This window comes from Hippopotamus amphibius, chromosome 5, assembly GCF_030028045.1.
Source record: "Hippopotamus amphibius kiboko isolate mHipAmp2 chromosome 5, mHipAmp2.hap2, whole genome shotgun sequence".
Lineage (NCBI taxonomy): Eukaryota > Metazoa > Chordata > Mammalia > Artiodactyla > Hippopotamidae > Hippopotamus > Hippopotamus amphibius.
The window spans coordinates 26,440,713-26,468,001 of NC_080190.1; the positions used below are offsets into that span (position 1 = coordinate 26,440,713).

The window sequence follows — 27,289 nt, forward strand, 5'->3', positions numbered from 1 at the left end:
AAGTTGTCATTTGCCCTCAGCCTGATCTGTTTTGATAGTGCCTATTTTCTTTCATTTCAAAGCTATGGGCATACTTGTATTTTAATAATATACAAGGCAGTGGGAAACAAGCATTCAAAAGCCAAGTGGAATATAGGCTCTTCCACTGTATAGAAACCTCCCCATCCTCCTCCTGTTTCTCATTGCTCTCATACCACTATCACACTCAACACTTCTGACACCAGATGTGGGATTTTTTTTTCCCACGCTAGCCAATTCTGCTACACCAGTCATATATCCAACAATTCAATGAATACTGACACTCTGTACCTAGAGATAGTACCAGATCCCACAGCTTAAGGGCTCAGTCCCACAAGACTGTTCCCCAACTTCAGAAGCCCATGGCAGGTAGTAGGTCCCCACAACTTCTATACAACTTGGCTACAGATTGGAGGTTTCCATTACCCTCTCCCCCTTGGATTTGATTATTTGCTAGAAGAGTTCACAGAACTCAGAGAAACACTTATTTACCTTTACCAATTCATTAAGAGATATGATAAAGTGTACAGATGAACAGCCAGTGAGAAAAAGAGATGCATAGGGCAAGGTCTGGGAGGGTCCCAAGAGCAGGAGCTTCTGTCCCCATGGAGTTGGGGGCGTGTCAGCCTCCCAGTGTGTGGATGAGTTCACCAACCTGGAAGCTCACTGAATCCCATACTACTGGGATTTTATGGAGGCTTCATCATGTCGGCATGATCAATCATTAACCCCATTTCCAGCTCCTTACTATCTCTGGAGCCACTTATTAGATGCAAGATCTTTGGCCTGATTACTCAACCTCTCTGAATTTATTCTTCTCAGCTATAAAATGAAGATAGTGATAGTATACACCTCTTAGAGTTACTGAAGGGATTAAGTAACATAAAGTATGTAAAATATCTGGCACAGCATAGACCTTAGAAAAAATTAGTTCCAATCTCTCTTCTTTCTTAATAATACAAACACTCAGACAGCGCCTGTATGGAGTTACTCCCTGATGTCAACTTAAAGTACATTTGTCAAGTACCAAAAAACACCTGCCTACCACAGCTCTTGAGGCTTTGTGTGATCTAGCCTTTGCCTGTCTCTCTGGCTTCTCTTTCACTGCCACACTCCCTTCGGTTGGTGCCCTTAAATATATTGGCCTCATTACTCTTCCTCAAACTTACCATGCTTCCTCCACTTCAGAGCCTTCTCTTTCCCTTGTCTAGATTCTAGAATACTCTCCATCCCTCCCTTTACCTGTATAATCTCTATTCTACCTTTTTCAGTGTAATGTCACTTTCTTAGCACTTTCCCTTATATCCTTCCCCAAGTTTATGTCTCCTCTTCTGCTCTCTCACACCATCCAGAGTTCCTCCTTTAAAATAGTTATCACATTCTTAGTTGTTGTATAACAAAGGGAGTCCAACTCGAGGATGGAAGATGCCTTAGAGGACTGGGGCAGGGAGGGTGGTGGGAACTCGAGGGGGGGGAGTCAAGGAAGGGAGGGAATACAGGGATATGTGTATAAAAACAGATGATTGAACCTGATGTACCCCCCCAAAAAAAATAAAATTAAATTTTAAAAAAATAAAATAAAATAAAATAAAATAGTTATCACATTCTTAATTGTACATTGGTACACACTTGCTTGTTATATAGATAATTTTTTATAAATTGTGTCTCCTCAAAATTTAGATGTTGAAGCCTAGACCCCAATACCTGAGAATATGATACTATTTGGAGATATGGCCTTATAAGAAGCAATTAAGTTAAAATGAGGCTGTTAGGTGAGCCCTAATCCAATCTGACTGGTGTCCCTGTAGGAAGAGGAGATTAGGACACACAGAGAGACCAGGGATGAACATACACAGAGAGGGCCATGCAAAGACAGCAAGAAAATAGCCATGTGCAAGCCAAGGAGAGAGGCCGCAGGATAAGCCAAACCTGCCAGTACCTTGACCTTGGACTTCTAGCCTCCAGAATTGTGAGACAATTTGTGTTTTTAAGCTGTTAAAAAAAAATTACACAGAGTAAATTTGAAGATCTAATTGGTTTTATTCAATGATAAATCAGGCAGCATCCCATCCAGTAAATAGAAGTGTTCTCCTACGGGTTGTACGAAATGGAAGGTTTTTATAGGCAGAAGGAGGGTGGGGCAAGTACCTTATTAGCTTGAAAAAAAAAAAAATTGCTCCAGGTGGGGTCATCTCCTTTTGGCAGGAAAATGGCAAGGGTCTCATTACACAGATTACCTCACTAGGGCTGATCAGGAAATTTCAAATTGTCTGTTTAAAGGTCACATTCCTGGGACAGCTTGAAACTGCAGTTAAGTCTTGTTTTGCTGTTGTTGGGGCAAATGACTCAATTTAGGGCTTGCTATTTCTTTTTAGCAAATCTCCCTTTTGATAAACTCTCAGTCTAACTGAGAGACATGATAAAAATGTAAGGTATTAGTGCCACTCTTGGCTATCACTGTGTAGTTCTTGCAGCTTTGTTGATCCTGGGTGTGGTAACCAGAGGTCATGATGTTTAACCCCTGTGACAGTCACAGGTCACAGTCTCAGGTTCATAATCCTTAAATTAGTCATTCTCTCATTCCTTTTCTGGTATTCCAGTCTTAGGGGGATCATTTGCTTGGCAGTTAGTGGCTGCAAACATGTATTTGAAGCTCTTGAGAGGATATAATACACTCGGGAGATTTTTATAATAACTATAAGCAGTGTTTGGAGTGCACTTGGGAGTCATGTTCCCCAAAATGCAAACCAATCAGAATTATATAAGTAAAAAAAAAAAAAAGACCCCACCAAAAGAGTCATCTTCTAAAGCCAAGTGGCTCTCTCTGTGATCTTATGTACCTGAGTTTCAACTTCCCCAAAAGCGTTAATCCAGGTGCAGAAGGCAGTGTTGGCCACAGCACAACACCTCCTTACTCGGTTAAAAGATAATCAAGGATTGTCCTATTATCAAAAACAGATTTGGCCAGAGAGTCCAAAGATTTTTTTGCTAGGTAGCTAATGGCTTAGCAATAGAATCTGCATTATCATCAAAGATTCAGGGGAGGTTTCAGGAAGATGGAGGGAGGAGAGAAATAGGTGAGGGAGATTAAGAGGTACAAAATAAATGAATCACAAGTATGAAATGCACAGTGTGGGGAATAGAGTCAGTAATTGTGTAATACCTTTGTATGGTGACATTGTAACTAGACTTATCACGGTGATCATTTTGAAATGTATAGAAATATTGAGTCACTATGTGGTACCCTAGGAACTAACATAATGTTGGTCGATCATATTTCAAAGCAAACTCAGAAAAAGAGATCAGATTTGTGATTACTGGAGGCAAGGAGTGGGAGAAGGGGGAAATGAATGAAGGTAGTCAAAAGGTACAAACTTCCAGTTATAAATAATTACCACCAATGTAATGTACAATAAGATAAATACAGTTAACACTACCATATGTTATATATGAAAATTAAGAGAGTAAATCCTAGGCGTTCTCATCACAAGGAAAAATACTTCTCTATTTCTTTAATTTTATATCTATATGACATGATGGATGTTCTCTAAAGGTAGTGTGGTAATCACTTCATGATGGATGAAGGTCAAGGCTTTAGGCTGTGCATCTTGAACCTACGCAGTACTGTATATCAGTTAGATCTCAATAAAACTGAAGAAAGAAAAAAGAGTTAAGGAGAGGTTACTGATCGTAGTCTCGCTTACATCTACTCCTAATCAGGGAACTAGGGCCCTGCTAAAGGCAGTGAACCGAGAATCATGAAAAACTTCCGGTCAGCCCTTTCCAGAATGGTGAGGCACATGGTTAGATAACCATAGTGGCACTGTTAATGGATTCATTTTTAACAATTGTTGCATGTGCCCGTTCAAGGCAGGGGTCAGTGAAACTTCCTCTTAGCCTGAAATAAAAGTTACTCTAAATTCCAGAGGTTACCCCCCTTATGAACGTCCTGGGAGATGAAGATGAGGGTGTTATCTTTCCAGGTCAATGCCAGAGTAAAGGAAAGAGAAGAAAGGGTTTCATGTTTACAGTAGGAGGTCTTGACCCATCATTTTGAGTGGAAGCAGTGTACCTCAATGGCAGCTCCTCCTCTTCCTCGTCAATTAGATTTGGAGGTTTCTAGCCTTTGTACAGAACCAGATGTCAGATATAGCCCTTTTAGCTGTGCAACATGCATCTGAGGCTCAAGTCCTGAAGTTTGGCTGTCATCTGGGTGGGAAGGAGGATCTGGTACAATCCCTTTCAAGGAGATTGAAGGGCCATCTTTGTTCTTGTGATTCCAAAGCAGAAGGGTGGGAGAAAATTTGAAACATTTCTTGTGGCCATATGTTTTAGGAAACTAGAAGAACTCAGGATTCAGGCTAGTTTACATTTATATAACAAAACCTCAAAGATAATTAACAGAACTAGAATCTAATATCTATAAAGGTACAAACATAACTCTTCTCTGTACATTTTTCCCAAATATAATTCCAGTAAAACTAATTTGTTCATTAAATTTGGCCTGATTGTTTATATAGGTGCAGCATGGGAAGGCTACAACCCATCCAGAAAACACACATGCAACAACGAGAACATACTGATAACCCATATGACGTGACAATTGAACAAAGGTCAGGTGCAGATAATCAAAGGGCCCAGAAGAAGGAGTTCTGAGGCTTCTGGAGACAAAAAAAAAAAAAAGAAAAGAAAAAGAAAAGTTTTTCCTGTAATGGGTTAAAAAAATTTTGAAAACAAAAAATGGCCTTTGCCAGGGAGCCAGGAAGAATCAAGCCACCATCTTGTTTTCCCCATAGCCCTGTCTGTTCATTTAATTTACAGTCATTGTTTACCTATCTTAATGTCTCTGATCCAGGCGCAGACTGTTGCCATGTTACAAGGACATCAGAATGTCAAAAGTCGGGCAATGAGGGGTCACGTTTTGCAGAAGCAGAGTGGGCTTCATCCACATGTGCCACAATTTTTAGATTCTATTGCTGCTGCCCTGGCATGGAAGTCAGCCAGGGCATTTCCCTGATACTCATGTTCAGTCCTTTTAGTGTGAGCCTCAGTTTTGATAACAACATTTTATAGCAGGACATATCAGACTTCCAGGAATTTTACATAATTTTTGGAACACACAACATCTATCTGTGCACACAGAACACAAAGAAGGCTTAATGTTCCTCCCTATTTGGCAATGCTTCCCATGTAATTTACTATATCAAGTAGACCTAATTAGTTTCACAAATATTATGGAATGTTCCAGGGGCCCTCTGGAAAAATCCCCAAGTTTTTTCCAGGTCAAAAAGACTTCATTTTTGGAACTTGATTTTGGAAAGTTTGTCAAAGATGTCAAAAGGTTCGGATGCTTGACTAAATAGGATCACAGATCAACATGAAATAATACTTAATTATTCAGTTAGCAGATGAAAGAATATTAAGTTCTAGTTTTACATAAATACACTATGATGTTAAATCTTAATTTTTAAAACCCTTATAACCACAATTGGATTTTAGCCAACTTGATTACACAAGGTAAAAAAAATTTTTTTCCTTCCTTTCTGTATACATTGTCTGTCCTTCATTTTCTTCCCTTCCATTCTGAAATAACAAGAAAGTCTAGTTTAGACAAAATTACTCTCATTTCCCTTAACAAAAATGCATCTTTAGTCCCCATACCTTTTCTTAGCCAAAAGCATACACGCTACTTTCTTTGCATATTGAGATGTTTCCTTTTTTGTTTTCAGTAGCTTTAATTACGTTAGTATTCTAAATCCTTAGAAACTTTAATTTCTAGTGAAAATTTAGGAAGTAAACAATTGTAGACTGTCTCTTATACCAGTGTTCTTTAGATTGACAAATTTGTGAATACATTTCATTATTTCTAAAAAATATGTTTATTCACAGTACAATCTTTCAATGTGACAAAAGACATGTTTTCTAACAGAACCAAATTTATCTTTAGTTTCTCTAAAAAGAAGCCAAAAATAGATAACCTGTGTTCAGTAATTGTTTCAGTTTTTTATAAATTTGGAAACACTCTAGTATTCAATGAATTCCCATCATTTACCTTCATTTAGCAAAACTCTAAGATTTCAAATTACCAACAACATTTTAGTAGCTGGTTTTAAGTACATATGCTATAAAATATAATTATTAAAAAAAGTATCCTAATTACACCTATTTAAATCATTTGCTCCTAAAAGTGGTTTATATCATCTACAAAAACTTTATCATACCTATTTTTCTTGCTGACAAATTTGTAAACCAAGGCAGAATAAAAGTGTTACATTTAATGCTGATAACTCTAAAGACATATCTGTTTTAATTAAATCAACAAGCTTAAATTGGATTTCATTTATGAAAGATTAATCTTAGATCACATGAACTTAAAAAAAAACATTTGGGTTAGTTTCTATATTCTGAGAGCTGTGGAATACCCAACCCTTAATTTATATAAGTACTTGACTTTTAACCCAATTAAATACAGGTCTTTTACAAATTAATTTTAGCAATACCAGCTGGAGGTTGAAAATATAACACATCTACAACATATACAGACACAGACAGATGCAAACAGAGATCTTACAGCTAATAATATTTGTGGAGAAGACACTTAAGATTTTTTTGTTTGTTTTGTTTGTTTGTTTGTTTAATCTGCCCAATTTCCAAATATTTCCTCCCCCTTTTTTTCTGATGAGAAACATTTGCATTTCAAAGAATGGCTCTTAGGGCCTAGAGAAGGTGAGGGTAGAAAAGGCAAAGAGAAGGTATCCAAGTTTTCTCCAAGATGGAGTTTGGGGGGCATATTTGCAGGACAATTCTGCTTCTAATATCCCAATCTTTACAACTATTTTGAAATGAATAGAAGAGGTTTGGGGATTGACAAAAAAAGGACTGATGCCCCCATCCACCTATTGCTGGAATGTCTCTTTCCCTCTGGGTACATTTAGCTTAGGGGAGAAGCCCTAAAGAAAATTCCTAGCAGGACCTGAATAACAGCTTCCAATTTGGCCACATTTCTGATCATAAAGTTATTAAATCCTTTCAAATATCTTGTCAAACTTCAATTGGGACAAGCTGAATATTGCTGGCAGTATTGAACAACCCCATACATTTTAATTTTAGTTCCCCTTGGCTGTTTAAGGGAATGATGTAGCAGTTTACCAGAAAATCCCTCAGAATTTTGTCAACTCTGGGAGCGGCCTATATTGGGGCACTTAAGTTGATGTTGAGGAATTTGCGTAGGGCCTTTGAGGACAATCCATTTTCCCAGTGTTTCTCTCAATTGATTACAATTGAGGCATCAATTTCTGGGCCAGTGTTTTGGTGAACTCCTAGAAGGGTGTAATCAGGGAGGCCTAGGTGTTATTTTAAATACCTTTTGTGTCTTTAATTTTTCATTAGCTTTTTACAACCAATCTTTTAATGAAGCTATTTTGAAATTTCAAAAACTTTTGGAGGATTCGTCATGCTAATTAAACCATGTATTCCATTCTGTTTGTTTGATTTGGGAGCTCTTGCTTTTAAGTGCACTTTTTAAATGATCTTATTTCTTTGGACTGTTCCTCATAATGACCAATGTAATTCTACATTGTTTTTAGTAAAATCTTTCCATCTTGTTAGATACCTTCAACTTCCAGGACTATGGTTTTTTAAACATAAAGTAAGCAAGTGTGCCAGAAGGTGGCACACACAACTCTTTGCATATAAAGGATTTCATTTCTTTTAGCTAGACCTTTGGGTTTCTTGGAGCCATACTAATGAACTGGGGAGTGGAGGGCTTCCCTGGTGGCACAGTGGTTAAGAATCCGCCTGCCAATGCAGGGGACATGGATTCGATCCCTGGGCTGGGAAGATCCCATATGCCATGGAGCAGCTAAGCCCGTGTGCCATAACTACTGAGCCTGCGCTCTAGAGCCTGCAAGCCACAACTACTGAGCCCACGTGCCGTGACTACTGAAGCCTATGCACCTAGAGTCCATGCTCTGCAACAAGAAGCCACCGCAATGAGAAACCCACACACCGCAATGAAGAGTAGCCCCTGCTTGCCACTACTAGAGAAAGCCCAAGTGAAGCAACCAAATGCAGCCAAAAAATAAATAAATAAATAAATAATAATCTGGGGAGTGGAGAAAGAACTGAAAATGCAGGTCCCAAAAAATGGGGACTGTGGAATAATTCTAAGTAAATGGGGAATCAGCACTGCCACCCACAGTTCCCAACACGGAACCTGGGGATCTGCGGACAAAACCCCACAGGGGTTTCTTTTGGCTTCCCAGGTACCTACTTAAGCAATAGCCTTTTTCTGCACAAAACAAGAGAAACACCTTAATGTATTGCAGTAACTAAGAGATGTTACTGCCTGGCCAGAAGATGGCCCTGTGTACACCACCACCTAATCACATGGAACCTTGGATTAGGGAAATGATTGGACCAGCAAGCCCCAAGTAGTGCGGACCGCGGGCTGATTCTACACAAATGGAGAGCTCCAGCTGCCAGCAGCAGCTCCCAACATGAAACCTGGAGAAGGATTCCAAACAGATGTGCAGACCAAACTATCAGTAGTGTCCAATGAGGAATCCAGGGACAGAGCTAACGGCTGGGTTTTTCACCTGGAGAACTGGCTCTGAAAGGGCTACAGGCAGAACCATCTGCCAGCTCAGATGGCCTCTAGGTAGAATCATCTATAAGCTCAAGCTGACCTGTCCTGTAGAGGAAAGCCAATTAGATTGGGAGCTTGACTGCAAAAAAGCAGAGCTCAGCAGAAAGGAACTTGCCAATATCCCTTGGAAACAGCAGAAAGACGGTGAACTCAAAATGGTTCACAGGGCACCATGAACCTGAATGTTCTGAAAGTCATCAGAATTTCACTTTGGATCACACTGCTACCACGAATCTTAAAAAAAAAAAATTGACCAAGTAAATTTGAAGGTCTAATTGGCTTTGTTCAAGGATTTGTGAATCAGGCAGCATCCTGTCCAATAAATAGAAGGGCTCTTCAAGGGGTTGTACAAAATGGAAGGTTTTTATAGGCAGAAGGAGGGTGGGGCAAAGATGTTATTAGCAAAAGACAAAAAAGAATTGTTTCAGGCCAGGTCATCATTTTGGGGGTGAAAGGAATGGCAGGGGTCTTATTATGCAGAATTACCTCATTAAGTGCTGATCAGGAAATTTCAGATTGTCTACTTAAAAGGTTCCATTCCTGGGAAAGGTTGAAACTGCAATTAAGTCTTGGTTTCCTGTTATTGGAACAAATGACTCCATTAGGGGCTTGTTATTTCTTTTTTAGTTAAAGCCAGCAGTATTTTGTTACAGCAGCCCTAGCAGACTAATACATTTAAGGCCTATCTTTCTCTGCTAGACACTGAACTCCATAAGGACTGAGACTATGTCTATATATCACCATCAAATTCTCAGTTCAATGTCTAGCTCTAAGCAGCAGCCAATAAGCCAATATATCTTTGTTTTATTCATGAGTTAATGAATAATGAGGGGGGTTATGTTTGTTTCATGATGAAAGCTCTCTCTCTTCCAGATCCTTCAGTGCTCTTCTGTGAGATTAACAGCAGACATGTTGAGTAAGTATTTGTTTAGGGAAGGCAGGAACATCCCAGAAAACAAGAACCCAATAACTGTCACATTCTAGACCACTGAAAGGGTTCTGAAACGAGTGGCTTCAATGCAGAAATGCTGGGAGCTTAGGAGTAAGAACCCCGCAAGGCGGTGGTCTGCTACCCTTCCATGCAGTGAGTAACCACAATAGCAGGGGGCAGACATGCATGGGCACTCTGCTACAAGAATCCCTCCGCTTCCCTCCAGGATCTTGGAATAATGCCCTAGAACAGGGTCCTAACCTGGCATTGGGTCCCAAGAAGATGCTATGGTTCCAAAGAACCACCTGTGTGAGTTCCAGGGTCAGACTTCTCATATTCCCAACACCAGGAGTCCCAAGTTAGTCTTTTTGTGGGGGGAGTGGGATATGGACCATTTTTAAAGTCTTTACTGAATTTGTTACAATATTGCTTCTGTTTTATGTTTTGGTTTTTTGGCCGCAAGGCATGTGGGATCTTAGCTCCCTCACCAGGCATTGAATTTGTACCCCCTGCATTGGAAGGTAAAGTCTTAACCACTGGACCACCAGGGAAGTCCCTCAAGTTAGTGTTTAGGGGTCCCAGAAAGCCAGATGCTATCCAGGTATTCATGAGAACTTTCCAGATTGGTGCAAATTGGTCCTCTAGAAAAGTCTAGTGGCCCCATGAAATGTTCCTGGAGTTACAGGACGTCTGAGAGTCCACATATGTCTTTGGATGAGACTATATGGGTGCTGATTCGAAGGGCAAGAAGGTCCTTAATCCTCCCCCGACAGTATCTCTCTCCATTCTTAGGTGGCTAAATGCCTAAAATCCTGTCACTCACATCACTCTTTGGAGGCAGCATTACTGTATCTGGTTACTTTAAAAAAAAATGAGCCCTGTGCCACCATTGCTCTCTATTTTCAGTCATTAACGTCTTACTCTGAATTAGTTTACCCAGTTTCCTCCAGGTAAGACTGACCTGGGTTGGGTCAGAATGGGGGAAAGAGGGAAAAGATATATATAGGGGAAACAGGTCTCCAGTGTAAATCCTGTCAACCTCCCGGTTTTTTTAGAGCTCAGGCTCAGACCTTGACCACAGGCCCTCTACATGCCTGGCTACCCCATGAGTCACACACATTGGGATTTTGACTATTCCCATGGCAGTGAGGGAGGGGAATACCAGGTTGTGGCAGTTCTCTGGCTGTGGAAGGTAAAGAGGAATAATAAAATGTCATTTCCTTTACGCTGAACCTTTGTTCCCTTCTCCCCATGGCCTATAAATGGTTAATCCACCTAAACTGGAGAAGCTTTCTGCCTCCTGTAAACTTTGATTCCCGAAGGCAGATTTTTTTTTTAATTCGGCAAGTGTCGGATAATTGAAAGGGTGGAGTCACGCTGTAAACCCGACACACCTTTGTCAGGACTTGTTTGGAAGCAAACAACTGAAAGAGACAAGGGGTAAAGAAGTGAACATTTTTGAAAGATCACTCAGCTCTAACACACCTTGGCTGGGTCTGGATAAAAAAAAAAGTGGGAACGGCAAACGTCTAGAAGGAAACCTTAGGGGAAGAAAGAGAGGGGGCATTTACGCAAAGTTGTTTCTGATTCCTTCAACATCTCAAACTAGGTAAGTAACAGGAATTTCACGTTTCTCTCTTCTTGTGAGACTTTAATTTGCAGTTTGCCACTGAGAACTTCAGTATTAGAGAATCTGAGATGATATTGTTTAGTTTCCAGTGTTCTGGTTGAAGTGATTAATTGATCATAAATAATTACTTTGACTTATGTGTTCTACTTAGGGTAGGTCTTTTAAAGGAACAAGAAGAAACTTTTGTCAGTGGGAAAGAAAAGGAAAAGACCAGTTAAGATAAAGTGAGCTCCAGTGGCCAGATTTCTTTGGTATTGTTTTAAGTATTGTAAAAAGACCTGTGTTAAATTGTTTTACTTCGAATATGATGCGTTTATAGTTCTTTCTCTTTCAACCTCAGTTTCTTTCTCTTTCTCTCTCCCCACCCTGCCCTACTTCCCCTCTCTCCCCTTGACAGCAGAGAATAGCTCAGAGGTAAAAGGTAAAGTGTAGGTGAGTGGGGGCTTCTGGAAGCAGCCGTGAGCACTAAGAACCAATGTGCTGCCCCAGGTTGTCTGTGCTGGCAGGTTCTGAAGTAGCTCAAGGGGCTGGGTGGACATTGCTGTATATCACACTCGACAATTACTGCCCCTAATCTAAAGTAAAGTGAAATATCTGAAATGATGTCATTAATCCAGGAACTTCCTGGAGTCAAACTTGGGACAAGAAAAAAAAAATTCTGTCATACTTTTACTGGCCAATTTGGGACAAAAGAAATTTATTTTGGGGTGAGAATTACCAGTTTAAGTATCTCACTGGACCACATTAACTACTAACTGACAAATTACCACTTTACTTTTTGAAGTGTAGGCAAAGCCTCTGGCACCTCACTTCTTTTGAGAAGCAGTTAATCAGTAGTCTAATAGTTGGATTTGTTCTGTCCATAAATTGTAGTGAGATTTTTTTTTAAAGAAATTTATTTGCAAAGTAGAATTGTTTCTTCTTACCCCAAATGCTTTCTCTGAGTTAAGGCACAGATCAAAGTCAGAACTAAACTAAAGCACTAAGTCCAGCCCTCATGGAGCCCTTCCGAGAATCAGAGGGGGCTTACTTTACTCTCAGCACCTTCAAAACACTCACAGAAATCTGATCAGAGTTTACACAGGGACAGTTAAAGCAAGGAGTCCTGCTTCAAACTTGGATGGAAACCCAGATTGGCAAAACCGACCTGACCTAAGAACTAACCACATTCTTAAATTATGCCTAACCAAAAGAAGTTTGTGTCTGCCTGGTTGGGCTCATTTGCCATTGTTAGCAGCGGCAGGATTTAACCAAACATGGCTGTAAACAAGCGGCATAATCCCAAAGCCAGGCCCCAGCTCCCCCACCCCCAGGTTATGAAAATGGAGGGTGCCAAATGCAGCAAGCAGGGAACCCATTGCTGGGGAGGGCTGGGGGTAGGGAGGTGTAGAGACAGAAGCCTCTGAGATGGTTAACCCTAGGGCATGGGTATTCATAGCCCCTGCAAACTGCTTGGCCCTTCTCGGTTAAGAACAGTAGCTAGTGGGAACTTTTCCCACATTTTGGTTATTTTGTTGTTGTTTTGTTTTACAATGTAAAGTATCCAGAGATTGGAGTAACAGGAGCTGTAAAGATACCTGTGATTCCTTAGCAGAGTATAGGGACACTTATTCCTAAAATAGAAAATAGAAAAGTGCTTAGCTTCTCTACTCCCTTCTTTGTGTCAAATACCAAGTGTTTCATGAATTGTTATAATAAGGTCAGTGAGATGGTTTTCTATTGGTATCAGCGGTTTGGCCTTGTTTGTGCCTGGGTTACACCCCATCATCATCTGAATAGTTTTAGGTGGATGTGAACATGATTTAAATGAAGGGGAAAGGGAAAACCTCAAAAGTAGAAAAATAATTTTGAATTATGTTTTCTTACATAAGAAAATGACACAGGATCATTTTTACATCTTCAAAAGAACATTAACTATGAAATAACTGCACAGCAGTCCCTTAGAACCACAGATGGAAACTAACATAATTTTGGAATTAAGAACTTGAATGACGTGCTTATCCTCAGTTCTACTAAAGTGGCCCAAACATCCAAGAAGTTTAAAATTATGCTACTTGACTGTGCTTCCATTAAGTAGTGCTTTTGGAAGAAGGCGTACGGATGAGTACTGCTGCGAGAGGCAGGCTCAGACGCATGCCTGGGCATGAAATTTTCCTTTCCCTTACATTACACTTTTTAAAACGATAGGCACTTAAAATATTTGAAAAGGAAGTCCTGTGGGAAAACTGTAGGCCCCATAGGATGATCCCTGTCCAGGTTTGTGCCTCAACCTATCATTTTCCTTTGATAACTCCCAGAAAGTTTCCTCTTACCTTTGGTTTAAAGGAATCCACCTCCCCACACATCTCTGCCCTTTCAGACTACCTATCTGGGAAAGAACTTTGGCAAAGTCAGCACAGCTCCGTCCTGTGTATTTCAGGCCCAAGAAATCATTGTGTAAGGCCATCTAGGGACTGCAGGCTAAGAAAGAGGCAAGCACCCATCTACCTGCACCCACCTAAGGGGTCTTCTATCCCAGAGCATCAGTCAGTGGGGAGCCTCCAGGCGGGGGCATCTGATTTCTTAGCAGGCTGTCTACTCATGCCCTGTGGAAGTTAGGGAACGCTTGGCTTTTTGCTGCAGATCTTAAGACTTTATCATTGGGACCTAAGAAAAAGATGGGGGATACCTAGAAATGTCTGTTATATTTCTGGGTACAGAAAGAGCAAGAAAACACTTGCCAGTTTTGCTGCCTACAGGCGGAAACTCTTAAGTGGAGTGGAGCTATCATCAGTCTGCCTTGACGGCTGCAAGTGGAAACACACCCGCCAAACCCAAATTCATAGCTGCTGGCAGCAACTTTCGTGAAAGGATCATAGTAAGCAATAGCTTGTGGAAAGTAAAAGTTTACATAGATTGTTACAAACAGTTCCTTTCAGGATAACATTTCATATCAATTCAGGTGCCGTCCTAGGTGGCTCCCCACCGGCAGCCAGGGGCATTTGAATGTTTAATCGCCAAAAGAGCTCCTGGTTCATAGCTAATGACCAATGGGTTAAAAAAAAAAAAGGGATTTCAGAGGTACCAAAGGCAATTAAACAAAGGATTTCAAAGAGGGTGCCGGGTTGCATGTAGGTGGGCGTGCCGTAAGTCATACAGGTAATAGCTGGAATGCAGCCACAGTCACGGGCCAGGTTTGGCCCTCTAATGAGGCTGGACTCCATTGTTAAACTGTTTATGGAGCCCCTGCTCTGTGACTCTGGGAAACATACCTGCAAAGAACTATGTCTTCTCAGGAGCAGCCAGGAGTTTTTCCATGATGCCTCATTTCTGGCCTAGAGCTGCACTTAAAAAACTCTGAGCAAAAAGTTGGCACATTGGATCAGGCCCTGAAGCTGAGGTGCGGATCTTGGTGAATTCCACCAGGTAGTTGACCAGTTGGTCTTTTGTGGTCTTGATTTTCAGTTGCAAAGTCATTCAGGGCTGCGTTAGGACTTTTGTTGGCCCTAAGTAATTTTGCCTTTGTGGATGTCCTTCCTCCGTGAAAAAAAAACAAGCAAATAAACAAACAAACAAAGAGAAAACTGCATTGAAAGAATATAATCTAGGTTGGATTGTGCTCATTTTTCCTTTAATTATAAAAAGAAGTTAAAACATTTTCATGGGTCCCTGAAAATATGATGGGACTAGGCACTGTGCACAGTGCACCTAATGGATAAGTAGACGCTAAAGTCACCAGGCAGGAGAGAAAGAGTAAAAGGAGAGATCTTCAAGAAAGGGGTGTCCTGGGCGGTAGTAGCTTGCTCCAGAATTCTAGAATCCAGTTTGAACTGCATCCAAAAGATAAACTAGGAAGAAGGGAAGGTTGCGGGGCTGGGAGAAGAGAACCACAGGGAAAGCCAGATTTCAAGTGCTTGCAGAGCCTGAGACAGGGAACTACAGCCAAAAGCACCCAGTTGGGACAGGGATCCCTGCTGTGGTCTCCTGTGTGTTTAAGCCTGAACCAAGCTCCTTCCCCACCCTTCAGTCCAGCCCCACCCCTTAAATCAGCCTGCCTCATCCCATCCCCACTTCAGGACACAGTGGACAAGATCTCAATGATTTTTCTCCCCAGAATACAGTAAGAGTGAAGGGAGAACATAGATGACATGTACAAAGTAGGGCTGGTGTGTTACAAAGAAAAAGTTTCAAGTTGTAAAAAGTGTGAAGTTCCACACAAGTATGACCGTTACAATGATTTTTATCCTGACTTCAATCCATCAAAAATCATTCTCATAACCCCACTCTAAATAATGAAGCATGAATGTCTTACATTCGTAGAACTCCATATAGAACACTGAACATTATGGGATACATCAGTATGAATTAGTAGAAAGCACCATGTACTTTGACAGATATCCTTCAGCTGTGTGTTACTTGGGCAAAAGTGGAAGCTTTATACTCAAAGGTCAGGGTACCAGATCTTCTATGTAAGACCTTTAACTCTCAGCAGGGGGCAGCCTGCTCAATTAGACCCTGGTTGGGGCGGCGGAGGGGGGATCCCAGTCCAAAAGAATAGAATCCAAGATGGAACTATTAAATTACTCTCTCACTGATCCAAGAAGTAGGAATGACTCTTGTTAAAAAACATACACACAAAACAATTATGCTTTGAATTCTAAGAATCGAGTTTTGTTTCTCAGCTTGAATAGTAGGGACCTATACTTATGAGAAGTGATGGTAATAGACATGGCTATTCATGGCTTCTGGCTTTTTCCATAGGTGGCGATGGTATGGATGTAACCAAGAAGAATAAACGAGATGGCACCGAAGTCACTGAAAGAAGTAAGAGTGTGATACATGTCATTATAAAAGTGATAAAAAATTTGGAAAGAGTGAATAATACATTCCTAATTCCACCACGACTACTGTATCTTTTTTCTATTTCTTAGGTTTTTGTTTTTAGTTTTTTGCTTAGTTTTTTTCTTTTTTGCTTTTTTTCACTGTATCATTTTAAATATATTCCTAAATAGACTTTATTTCTAACTGTAAGAAGCCTTTTGTTGATTTTTATTTTAATATACTCGTAATCAAAATGTGTTCTGCTTTTTCTTCAAAGATGAATATCACCATTTCTATGTTACAGTTTTTATAACCAGCAGTTTTAATGGTTTCATAATACCCTGTTGAATAAATTTGCAATAGTTTATTTAACCATGTTCTTATTTAGGGATACAGGGCAACAGAAATCCAAAAGAATAATATCCCCATTATGGCAGGAATAAAGTTGGAATCACACTGGTGTCACAGTTGCAATCTACACTGAAAATTGAAAACAGACACATTTCTTTTGTGAAACTACCCAAATGATAAATTCAGAGATGTTTAAACTGTCCCCTTAGCAGCTCTAACACTTTCATTTATCCTGTGACTCTCATATATCTCCAATAAAAAAAAATTCTGGCTCCACAGACTTGGAACTTTAGGTTAAGAAATAATTTATTTTTATGTGTCGTAGAATCCCAAAGGTCCACACAACACGAGGTTTAGTGAAAGCCCAAGGACTATTATTCAAATCAAGCTGCCATTTTAATCTGAAAAACCACTTCCTTTTATGCATGGAATGCTGCTTCTGCTCCATTCATAACCCTATGTTGGTGCTAGGACAACCGAACTAATGAGAACACGCAGGGTGAAGGAAAGGGTGAGGGGTGGGAGCAGTAAGACCAGTGTGGGACAGAGCAGTTGCCAGCAGCACAAAGTGATGCCCCACCATCTTCTTCATCCTTTGCTCCTTTCACCAACCATACCTGCATGTACAGTACACATATGCACATAAGTGTGCACGAGAAGTGTGCTTTTAGAAACCAGTGACCTTAGCTCCATAGGTGCTCCTTGATGTCCAACCCAGAGGGAGGTAGTGCTTAGTGAGGGTCATAGGCAGAGCAAAAAATTGGCCCAGTTATGATTTCAGGAATCTACCCACCTCCCCATGCTGCTAGGGGAGAGAGTGATTCAGGAAGGCAAGATGTCTTTCTTCTAATTGGTGTTTTTAAAAAACACCAGAAGCTTTTATGACCTCTACAGATCACCATTACTTGGAGTCTTCTCAGTTCTGGAAGGCAAAGGGACTGGTTCTTCAAGTCCATCTTGGATGTTCATCTGTCCATGATTTCACCAAGTACCAAATGTGACTTACCAAGCCCCTTCCTTCCTACACCTCCTCACACTCAAGAATGGCCCTGAAGATTTTAGAATGAATTATGATGTCCTTGAGACACCCCCAAATTCATAAAGAAGCCCACGGTAATTATCCTCAGCACAGTGTAATCAGCCGGGATGAGGCACTGCCCTCAGCTGGACTGGGTGGCTGTTTAGAAGGGACAGTGCAGAGAAAGAGAGTGACTTGAGGGCCTGATCCTCCTTCAAAGACAGATCCAGGTCTGGACTAGATCTAATTGTTAGATGAGAGACATTAATGCAGGACAACTCATTGTTCAAATCAGTGGGTAACCAACTACTTTTGGTTCCAGAGGGATATTAATCTATTATCCAGGTACATTAAACCCTATTGTTATCGCACCTATTTGCTTTTACAGTGGGTTAGATCGAATACCTTAAAGCACAAGTGTATGAAAAACTATACTGAACCTAATTTAATGTGCTAAACATGTGAAAGATGTGAGACCTTGCTAAAGTACAGGGGTTTCAGTACGTTAAATAAGATCTGTTCTTTGTCTTTTTCTAGTTATCACAGAAACAGTAACTACAAGACTTACGTCCTTACCACCAAGTAAGTGACTATCTTGACAGCTATCTTCTCAGTAAGGCCTGTGTGAAGGGCTCCACGTATAACCTTTTCCGTGGGCATTCACTCTCCTGTTGAGCAAGTCCAAAATATCTGAAATCTTTTTTTTTTAACAGCTGTATTGACTAACTTATATCCCACAAAATCCACTGGTTTGAAGTGTGTAATTCAATGGTTGTTAGTGTATTTACAGAGTCATGCAGCCCCCTTTGCAACAATCTAATTTTAGAACATTTCCATTACTCAAAAAAAAAAAAAATCCTCCAGGGCCATTAGCAGTCACTCCCCATTCTCCCTTCCCTCTCCCCAGCCCCTGAAAACCACAAATCTACTTTCGGTCTCTATACATTTGCCTGATCTGGACACTGAAATATCAGAATCTTATCCAGCCTGGGCCTGGGGTGGGAGGAGGGAACCACAGCCTGGCTCCTGTTTGAATCCACTTTTTTTTCTCGGGAGGTTGTTAGGCTTAGTGGATTCTATAATGGATATCTGAGCCCTCAAGCTAGCCCTGCACCTCTGGGGAAGCCTGGCTCAGTGTGGGGAGTGGGGGGATGCCATTCGCATGCAAGGTTGGAGCATGATGGGCTGCCGGGTGAAACACCAGCAACACAGAGCTGTCACTCATCCCTCCAGCACTTCCAGTGGCTGCCGTGTCTGGGCACAGACCAGGCATTCAGAAAAAGCAAGCCCACCCCAGGCCCTGGCCTCAAGGCCTTTGCAGCACTTGCTGACTTTTCAAATATTTAAATTTTCCTAATCAGCAACTTGCTGTGCTCCACCCAGGGGGCTTTCTTTTTAAAGGGGGTAGAATATTTGCTTGTAACATTTGTATCAAAAGCAAAGAAAGCAAGAGTGTGACAGCATGTACAGTGCAGTACAGGTGGAGAAAGGGCCCCAAACCAAGAGGGTCGTGGGTGAGAAGCTAGGGAAGGCTTCCGAGGGGCAAGGAGCAAGGAAACCCTCTGTACTGACTCCACTTGTAAGTTGTCACCCACTCCTCGTTTCTGCAGAAGGGGGCACCAGCAATGGCTATGCTAAGACAGGCTCTCTTAGCGGAGGGAGCCGGCTGGAGAAACAGAGCCTGATGCACGGCAGCAGTGGCTACATAAACTCAAGTAAGTGGTTGCTGGGGGGAGGGGCTGGGGGACGGGCAGATGGACAGGGGGAGAGAGGGTCCTGCACAGAGACAGACCATTACCACCGTCTGTCACCCATTCCAAATGTCTCAAAAAGCTGTGTAAAAAAAACATCCTAGCAAAAGTGAGACTTTCAAATTATCCACATTTGAAGCCTACGTAAAATGGGATCAGTTATCATTATGTCCCCAATATAAGTAACTATAGTTAATTAAGAAGGCGTTCTGGGGAGGTGACTCCTTTCCCACTGAATTACTCTCTTTAAGCCATCTCTTTTAGAAAAGGGTGTACCCGTCTGAGGGTTTACAGTTTGAATTAACAACAACAACAAAAGAAACTTAAGGATTGGGTTCCTGTGCTAAGGAAATCTGGCCACATAGGATCCCACACTTTGTGAGTTTCCACTGGGCAAGCATCCAACATGGGCCCAGTTGTTCCCAAAGAAACACTCTTTCATGGAAGCTTTCAAATGGAAACAAAACAAAACAAAGCAGGGAAAATACACACACACACACACACACACACACACACACACACACACACACTACCTCTGAAGCCATTTTTAACATCTTGGAATGACACTAAAGAGAAGACCCAAACATGCGAACTGCTGAGCCGATCAAGAGCAGCGCCTGCCCTTAACCTGTTGAGGAATACGTCCATGTGGGCTTATGTTTTAGTCCACCCAGCAATGCTCTATGATTACAGGCCAGGTCCTCAAAAAAGATCCTGCTTCTCCATTTTCATGCCCTTTGGTCATAGACATAAAGGACCTCCCTGCCTTCCAGCAGCAATAATTCCACCGCCCATTTCTGCGCAGCCTCGGGAATGCTGAGGTGGACCCTTTCAGTCAGGCGCTCCTGAAGTCCTCTGGCCTCTCTGTTGGCCCCTCCTTTATTAGGAACAGCTTGCGTGTACCGAGTATAACCGTATGTCAATCTGTGACGCACTCTGAGCGTCTTCACTTTTTCCCCACTTGTAGGTGGGAGCACACGAGGCAACGCCTCCACCTCCAGTTACAGGAGGGCCCATTCTCCTGCCTCCACTCTGCCCAACTCACCAGGCTCGACCTTTGAGAGGAAAACTCATGTCACCCGCCATGGAACATACGAAGGTACTGGCCCCACAGACTTTAAGAGAGAACTACTCTCTTCCCTCAGGAACTACTCTCTTCCCTCAATAACTTCTCTCATCCTCTGAAGACTGAAGCCTCGGCCACCTGTCTTCCCCTGTGCCTTCTCACCTTTCTCTCCACTCTTCCTTCAGTTCTTTTATGGGCTCAGGTTCCCTGAGGATTTTGTTGATTTGTCCACCCCTCATTCATTCATTTATGCATTTAGTCACTTTTTCAACTGGTATTTTATCAACTATCGACCACGCGTTTAGTGCCATGTGGAGTGCCTTGGTGGATGTTTAAATGAATCAGACCTGGGTCTTGTCTTCAAGGAGCCTAGAGTCTAACAGACAAGTTAAGATGACAGATAAAAAAAACCATTGCAAAGTAGAAGGAGGTTGTTATTTCCAGATGGGTCTAAAGGGAAGATTCTATGTGGGAGGTGGCATCCGAGCTGGGCCTTCCTGACCCGTGAGACTTTTACCCGGTGGAGAGCTGGGGTGCTCCAGGCTGCAGGAGCAGCAGCACAGCGAAGACAGGAGCGTCCAGGGCTCAGGTAGCAAGCAGCAGTGGTACCAGTGTGAAGAGAGACGGAGAGATTCAGATTAAGCGCTCGGCCGAGATGTTTGGTCTTCTCTACACACAGTGAGGAGCAACAAGATCGTTGAGCAGAAGGGATGATCATATCTGAGGTCCGGGACTAGAACTCTGAATGCCATGCTCAGGATGAATAGGGTGGGAGGAGGCTGAAGACGGTGACAAGCTAGGAGGTGATCAGTAGCCCCGGGGGGGGGGAACCTTGGCTGGGACTACGGTGGTAGCAGTGGGAGCGGACAGGAGGAGCTGCAGTGAGTGGTGTCGCAGAGCCGGAATCCACAGGTCTGACAATTATTCTGTGTCGGGGGAAGGGAGGAAAAGGAGTCCGTGATTCCACTGAGATTTTCAAACACAGGTAGTTGGGTTCATGGTGGTACCAACAATTGAAGCAGGGAAGCCAGATGGCGGCCTCCCCGTGGATGAGTTCAATTATTTTATCCTAAAGTAGAGCTGCTGGCACAACTTACTGGTAGGGGTACCAAGCAGGCAGTGGGACACAAGATACCCAGTTTGGAATCATTCACGAGTGAGCTGTTAGCAGACGCTGGAGAACTGAAGGAGTAAGCCAAGGAAGAGAGTTTAAAAGCAGAAGAGAGCATAGAAAGATAAAGTTGGGGGAATATGGAGAAAGAAAAGCCAGAAGACACAGGAGGAAGAGTCAATGGCAGTGCCGCTGAAGTCAGAGAGAGAGACAGACAGACAATCAGAGCAAGCTCATTGTTAGGAAGGAGGAGACGAGCGGGAGACATTTGGGTTCTACTCCTCAGGTTACTGGAGTTCCTGATGATCTGCAGAAGCAGTTTTAGTGGAAAACAGACAATCCAGGTGTCAAACTGGTCTAGAGTAAATGAAGATGGGTACCAGTGATGGAGAAGCAGGATCAAGGATGGGTACCCCAGTAAATAACTTTGACCCAGGGCTGCCAGGGTTAGGGAGAGTCCAAAATCCAAGCCAGGTGGATGGGGTCACCACAGTGCTCCCTGCTGCACTGCTGGCACGCGGGCTGGTCTCTTCATTTAACAAGGCCCATCTCTGGGACAAGTCACAGGGGTCAGAGAGCCCCCTGGTGCTGACAGCACCTTCATTTCATCAGAGACAGGTCATTAGCATCAGCACTGCATAGGGCAAATGAAGTCAAGGACATGGAAACAAAAAGGAAAGAAATGAAAACCTCCTGCTCTCCTTTGCTCAAATCTTGCCCCACCGAAGTAGATCAATGGCCAGAAGGAAGGGCCAGAAGAATGTCCATTGGGCACGTCTTGTTTAAATCTGGTGCTGAACACCTAGGCTGTGGAGGTTCAGAAAGGACCCACACTCTCCAAAGCCATTTGGGCTCAAGTGGCCGTTTGTACTAAGTGTTTTGTCCTCTCTCTAGGGAGCTCCAGTGGCAACTCTTCCCCTGAGTATCCTCGGAAGGAATTTGGTATGTCCTATCCTTATTTTCTGAAGAAATGGTTGAACACGCCTGGCGGGGATGGAGGGGGAGTATCATGAGTTAACATCATGAGTTAAATGGGTTCTTTTAGAAAAGTTTAACCCCTGCTGACCTGTTTTTCTCTGCTCTTTATCTTGAAGCATCTTAAGGGGACTGTCAGCTGCATTAGTTTGCTGTCATAAGTCTTTGCTTATGAAATGGCAAACTATTCACACAAGGCTCAGGCTTAGGCAGATAAGCCCTAAGGCCAGGCAACAATCGTAGGGTTTTTCCTTCCACAGGACCCACAGATATCTCCCTGAAAAGGGGAGCAGGGGTAAGAATGTGCAAATGTCAAACATACCAGCACCTTCACCACAGCAGCCTCAAGGGAGCATGTTTTAACCAAGTGAAACCCTAGGCTGTTTCTTCACATGACCTTAAATCTTTAGTCCATGTTCTTGGGTTCTCACTGTGCCTATGAGTCTATGATATGATCATTGATTTTACCATGATTATAATTTCATTTATTTGCTTACAGTGTGAAAACCAAGGCAGTCTCTAACAAAAAAACTAAAGGAAGGACCTGGCAGACTTTTGATACCTTTGATCAGTGTGGTCAGCCAGTCCGAACGGATTGTGCTCTCAGATGATTACCTCAGTTTACACTCTAAGTGTGAGCCAACTTCACATTCATTTGCTAATATAACACCCTAAATGCACTGGGGCTTACAGAACTTTCTCTGGCCTTTGGCTATGTGGGGTGTCATTTATTAAACAGCCAGCATCCATAAAGGTTTCTATGTGGATACAAACGCACTATGAAGACAACCTCCTCCCCCAGCCAAATAGGTCTGCCTCCATGTCACAAATATTTAGCATGCTACCTCATAGGTGCCTAATATTACTTTTCTTTGCTTCTCAGCATCTTCTTCAACCAGAGGACGGAGCCAAACACGAGGTAAGCTGCCGCTGGGTTCAGTTCAGTTCAGTTCACTCAACCAGTATTTTCTGAGCAGCTAACGCGTGTCCAGCTGAGAGCCAGGAAACGTGGGAGTAAAGAATGAATAAGTCATGGTTCCTACCCTGAAGGAGCCTGCAGCACTAGGGATCTTCTGCTGGCTCCATCAGGTTGGGAAGGGTAGATTTTGACAGCGACCTAGCGAGCACGTGGAGTGGTTTGCTCTGCTGTGGATTGTCTGAAGGTGCTGGCGCTACATCTGGTTTCACATTCAGCCTCCTGCTTGACTTTAACAAGATGTGCTGTAATTGGCTTTGTGCGGCAAAAAGTGAGCACAAGCCCTTCTTTTTCATTATTCCAGGGGACAAAGGGATCTGTGAGAGTTTCGCACTCTCCACAGCTGCCTGTAGATAAGGCCCTAGGAGGGAATGTGGTCCTGGAGAAAGCTTCCCTTGGTATACCCGGTGAGGGTGGCAAGGAGCGAGTTAGGGCTGTGCTGAGGGCAGGGTTCTTCACAGGCCCTGGGAGTTCTTGATGACCAGTCGAAAGCTCCCAGGGGCCTGATCGTATCAGTAACTGGAAAGTTAGGCACCAACCGACCACCTACAGCTTTGGGCTGATAGTTGAGAGCTGCCCATACTCCACCTGAAGCTAATAAGGTTAAACCACCCGCCTTCTGCCCTAAAGAGGCCAAAACGGCTAAGGAAACACTAGAGGCTTTAGCATTGTCTTGCTATTGCCTGAGAAACCCTGAAGGCAGGAGAGTGGCTTGGTTCTGGTCATGCCGAGTGGGCCCTGGGAAAGGGGTTGGTCATTGCCGATTGTGGTGGCGCCTCCAGGCTCAGCCTGGGGTGTCTGCTCCAGGCGGCTGGGAGGTAAGCTGTGGGCAGGTTGAGGGGTGAGGAGAGGACACCTCTTTCTAAGCACTCTTTCTTGGCACACCTAGGTTTTCTGTTCCCAGTTCACAGATTGCAGAGCAGCCCAAAAGCTAATCTGCCACTCAGAGCTCAGTGTCGGGCTATGAGCCGAGGGCTATGTCCTTCATTCACAGCTTCTCCATCTCTTCCCCTGTACAGAGAGCGAGATCCGAGTTCGCCTGCAGAGTGCATCCCCATCTACCCGATGTAAGTGCTCATGTCTTGGGAGGGATCCAGGAATCCAGGGCTACTGCTGCGTGTGTGTGTGTGTGTGTGTATGTGCAGTCACTCAATCGTAAGTGACATGTCTAAGGCCTTCTGTGACAGGCACTCTGGGCTGAGTGCAGGAGGTGAGGAGCTGAGTAAGCCATCCCTACTGCTTCTCGGTTCAGACTAAGGGGAGACAATAAACTTACCAACCATGACAGCTCAGGGAGCCGAGGGAGTAGGGGCCAGAGGAGTCTTCCCAGGTTAGTCAGTCACTTGAAGGGAGACTGAAGGCTGGGTCAGGTAGGCTCTGTGAGATGAGAGGGCAGACATATGGGAGGAAGGTTCGGTGCGGGTGAAGGAAAAGGAGCAGGAAGGGATGCAATGAGGTGGTTACGATTAAAGAAGGGTCAGAACAGAGTGTGAGAGTTTGAACTTTATCTCAGATGTCAGGGACTCCCCAGTCTCTCTCTGTTGACTGTGTTGGACCCCTGTTGTTTGCCGTTTTGAAATGAGCCCAAATGGGCAGGAGCCAAGTACAAAGACTACAAGGAGAAAGAGCCAGGTTGGGTGGTTCTGGAATCAGAAGCTGGGACTTGTCCGAAGAGCTCAGAGCCTGGGCTAACTCTAGGCCTGATGCTGTCTCCCCGAGTCCTTCTAGGCTTGGAGGGGCTGAGCATGAAGGATGGAGCTCTCAGGGGAGAGGGTGCCTGGGCAGTCCTCTAGCACGTGTTGTCTGTAGATGTCCCACGCGTTGCCCCTGCACAATGCCTCCCTCCTCTTCTGTTTGCCACCTCGGGAGGCACAGGGTGCTTACTCCACTGAATCACCTCGCTCCAACGTGTATCGGCCAGAGGGTCTAGAAATTAACTCACGGGAAAGCAGTGCAATGTTTAAGAATTATGGGCCACAAATTCCTTTTGACGCTCCAGAGCATACAAGGTCGGGGACCTAACACCTTGAGGCATCCTGTGCCCAGAATGAGACCACTATTGAACCATTTGTTTCAAGGGGTCTGATTCTCCAACTGTCCTGGGCATAAATGTTCCCCCGATGCAGGATGACAGTGTATTCCAGCCACAGAATCTTGCCTGTGGTGTCTGATGAGGTCTAATTAGGAAGTATCTACTGAGGACTTTGACCTCCTTGTAGAGGCACTATATTTATGAGGCCATTAATATTACAAAATGCCAGGTTAATCAGTGCTGTAAATTGACAAAATGCAAAAATGATAAGGCTAACCAAAAATGTCCCGGCAGGTGAAGTGGATGCTTCATCCTCCCCAGTATTCAGAGTGCTCTGAACATTCCACCCACTGTGGGTGGACTCGGGAGGGAATCCTGGGCCTAACGAAAAAGTGGGGGATCCTTTTACAGGGACGGAATTGGATGATGTTAAGCGTTTGCTCAAGGGGAGCCGATCAGCAAGCGTGAGCCCCACCCGGAATTCCTCTAACACACTCCCCATCCCCAAGAAAGGCACCGTGGAGACCAAGGTGGTGACAGCGAGTTCCCAGTCAGGTAAGCCCCACAGCCCTGGGCAGCTGTGGAGGGAAGGGGACAAGGTGGCAGATGTGCCCGAGCAGGACGTTCATGCTGTGGCAGAGACTTTGCAAAACCCTGAGCAGTGCTCTTCCTGCGTGAAAATGCAGGCTACGCCCTTCTCACCCCGTCTGCTCAGCCATCTCACGTACTGGCTGTAGTCTGGTTCTAGATCCTAGAGATTCTCTCCCAGGAGATTCTTGACATGTCCTGGGAATGTGTTGGCCAGGTCCCCCGAATGAAGAGTATTGGGGAAAGTTGTAGCGTTTACTTTCATTCATTCACTCATCTGATGAACATTTATCATATGCCTCCTCCGGGCCGAGCACCAGGCACTGGAGAAAGGCACTGAGCAGCACAGACACAGCCACTGCCCTCGTGGAGGCCAGGGCCTCCGGGGAAGTCAAGCAGGAAGAGTGTAGCTCAGCGCTCGTATATCACGTGCCTACCAAGTGCAAGGTGGGTTCTGTGAGAGGCAGAAAGATGAATAAACAGGTCCTTGAGGGGAGATGAGGAAAGAAGCCGGTTCTACTATGAGGTGAAGCTTTCCTCTTGTTCACTACTGAAAAAGAAACCACCTTGAGATAATGATCTTTTGTTTTTCAGTATAAAACCAAAACCTCACGGTACTTTGTGACCTGTGTGGCTAACTCCCTCTTATATAATGAATAGGCAGAATTGGCTTCAGATTTGGGAAGGGCCCAAAGCCCCTCTTGGGGGCCGAGTGCCCCTTGGGTCTGGTTGGCTCATAGGAATGTTTAAGGACCGTTCAACCAGAGAAGGCGACCACATGTGCAGTGTGGCCTCAGAACCAAGGGCTTCCCTACCTGCGCTGCTATCTAGAATTCTGCTGAGGGAGTCACAGCTTCACGGCATCTCTGAAGGTGGAGTCAGCAACAGAGAGAGAGACAGAGAGCCTGGGTGGGAGCAGTGCACCAGGAGGTGGCGAGGAGGGGCTTGGAAGTAGAGATGGGTGGACCCCAGAGCAAAATTTACCTACTTCAAATTTCACCAAGAGCCAACAAGAATTTCTAACCCAAGTGATCAGGCTTTCACCAGCTCCGAGATTTCAGACAGAAGTGGAATGACCAACTGCCCCAGTTTGCCCTGGACTGAGAGAGTTGCAGGGACGCGGGACCTTCAGGGCTAAAACCAGGAAACTCTTGGCAAACCAAGTCCACTGGGTTCCCCCAGAACAGAGGGTGGATTTGCCTCTCACTGGGGTGTGTTTGGGCATGTCTGTTCCAGTGTCTGGCACCTATGACACAACTCTCCTGGATGCCAACCTTCCCTCACACGTGTGGTCCTCCACGTTGCCAGCGGGGTCCTCCATGGGCACCTATCACAACAACATCACCACCCAGAGCTCATCCCTCCTCAACACCAATGCCTATTCTTCAGGATCAG

The 27,289-nt window shown here is 43.7% G+C and overlaps 1 protein-coding gene across 3 annotated transcripts in view; it reads left to right on the plus strand.

Annotated features, from left to right (window-relative positions):
• Positions 1 to 11,030: 11,030 nt before the first annotated feature.
• COL17A1 (collagen type XVII alpha 1 chain) overlaps positions 11,031 to 27,289 on the plus strand; it is a 48,875-nt gene continuing 32,616 nt past the window's right edge. For 2 of the 3 annotated variants that reach the window (XM_057734467.1, XM_057734469.1), the window contains exons 1-10: positions 11,032 to 11,205; positions 15,967 to 16,029; positions 17,933 to 17,977; positions 19,006 to 19,110; positions 20,114 to 20,245; positions 22,218 to 22,265; positions 23,182 to 23,217; positions 24,294 to 24,341; positions 25,718 to 25,861; positions 27,131 to 27,289. In XM_057734467.1, the coding sequence (XP_057590450.1) occupies positions 15,978 to 16,029; positions 17,933 to 17,977; positions 19,006 to 19,110; positions 20,114 to 20,245; positions 22,218 to 22,265; positions 23,182 to 23,217; positions 24,294 to 24,341; positions 25,718 to 25,861; positions 27,131 to 27,289 (769 nt within the window). In that variant the 5' untranslated portion in view covers positions 11,032 to 11,205; positions 15,967 to 15,977. Of the gene's footprint in view, positions 11,206 to 15,966; positions 16,030 to 17,419; positions 17,491 to 17,932; positions 17,978 to 19,005; positions 19,111 to 20,113; positions 20,246 to 22,217; positions 22,266 to 23,181; positions 23,218 to 24,293; positions 24,342 to 25,717; positions 25,862 to 27,130 lie in introns of all 3 variants that reach the window. The other variant, XM_057734468.1, reaches the window with a different exon arrangement.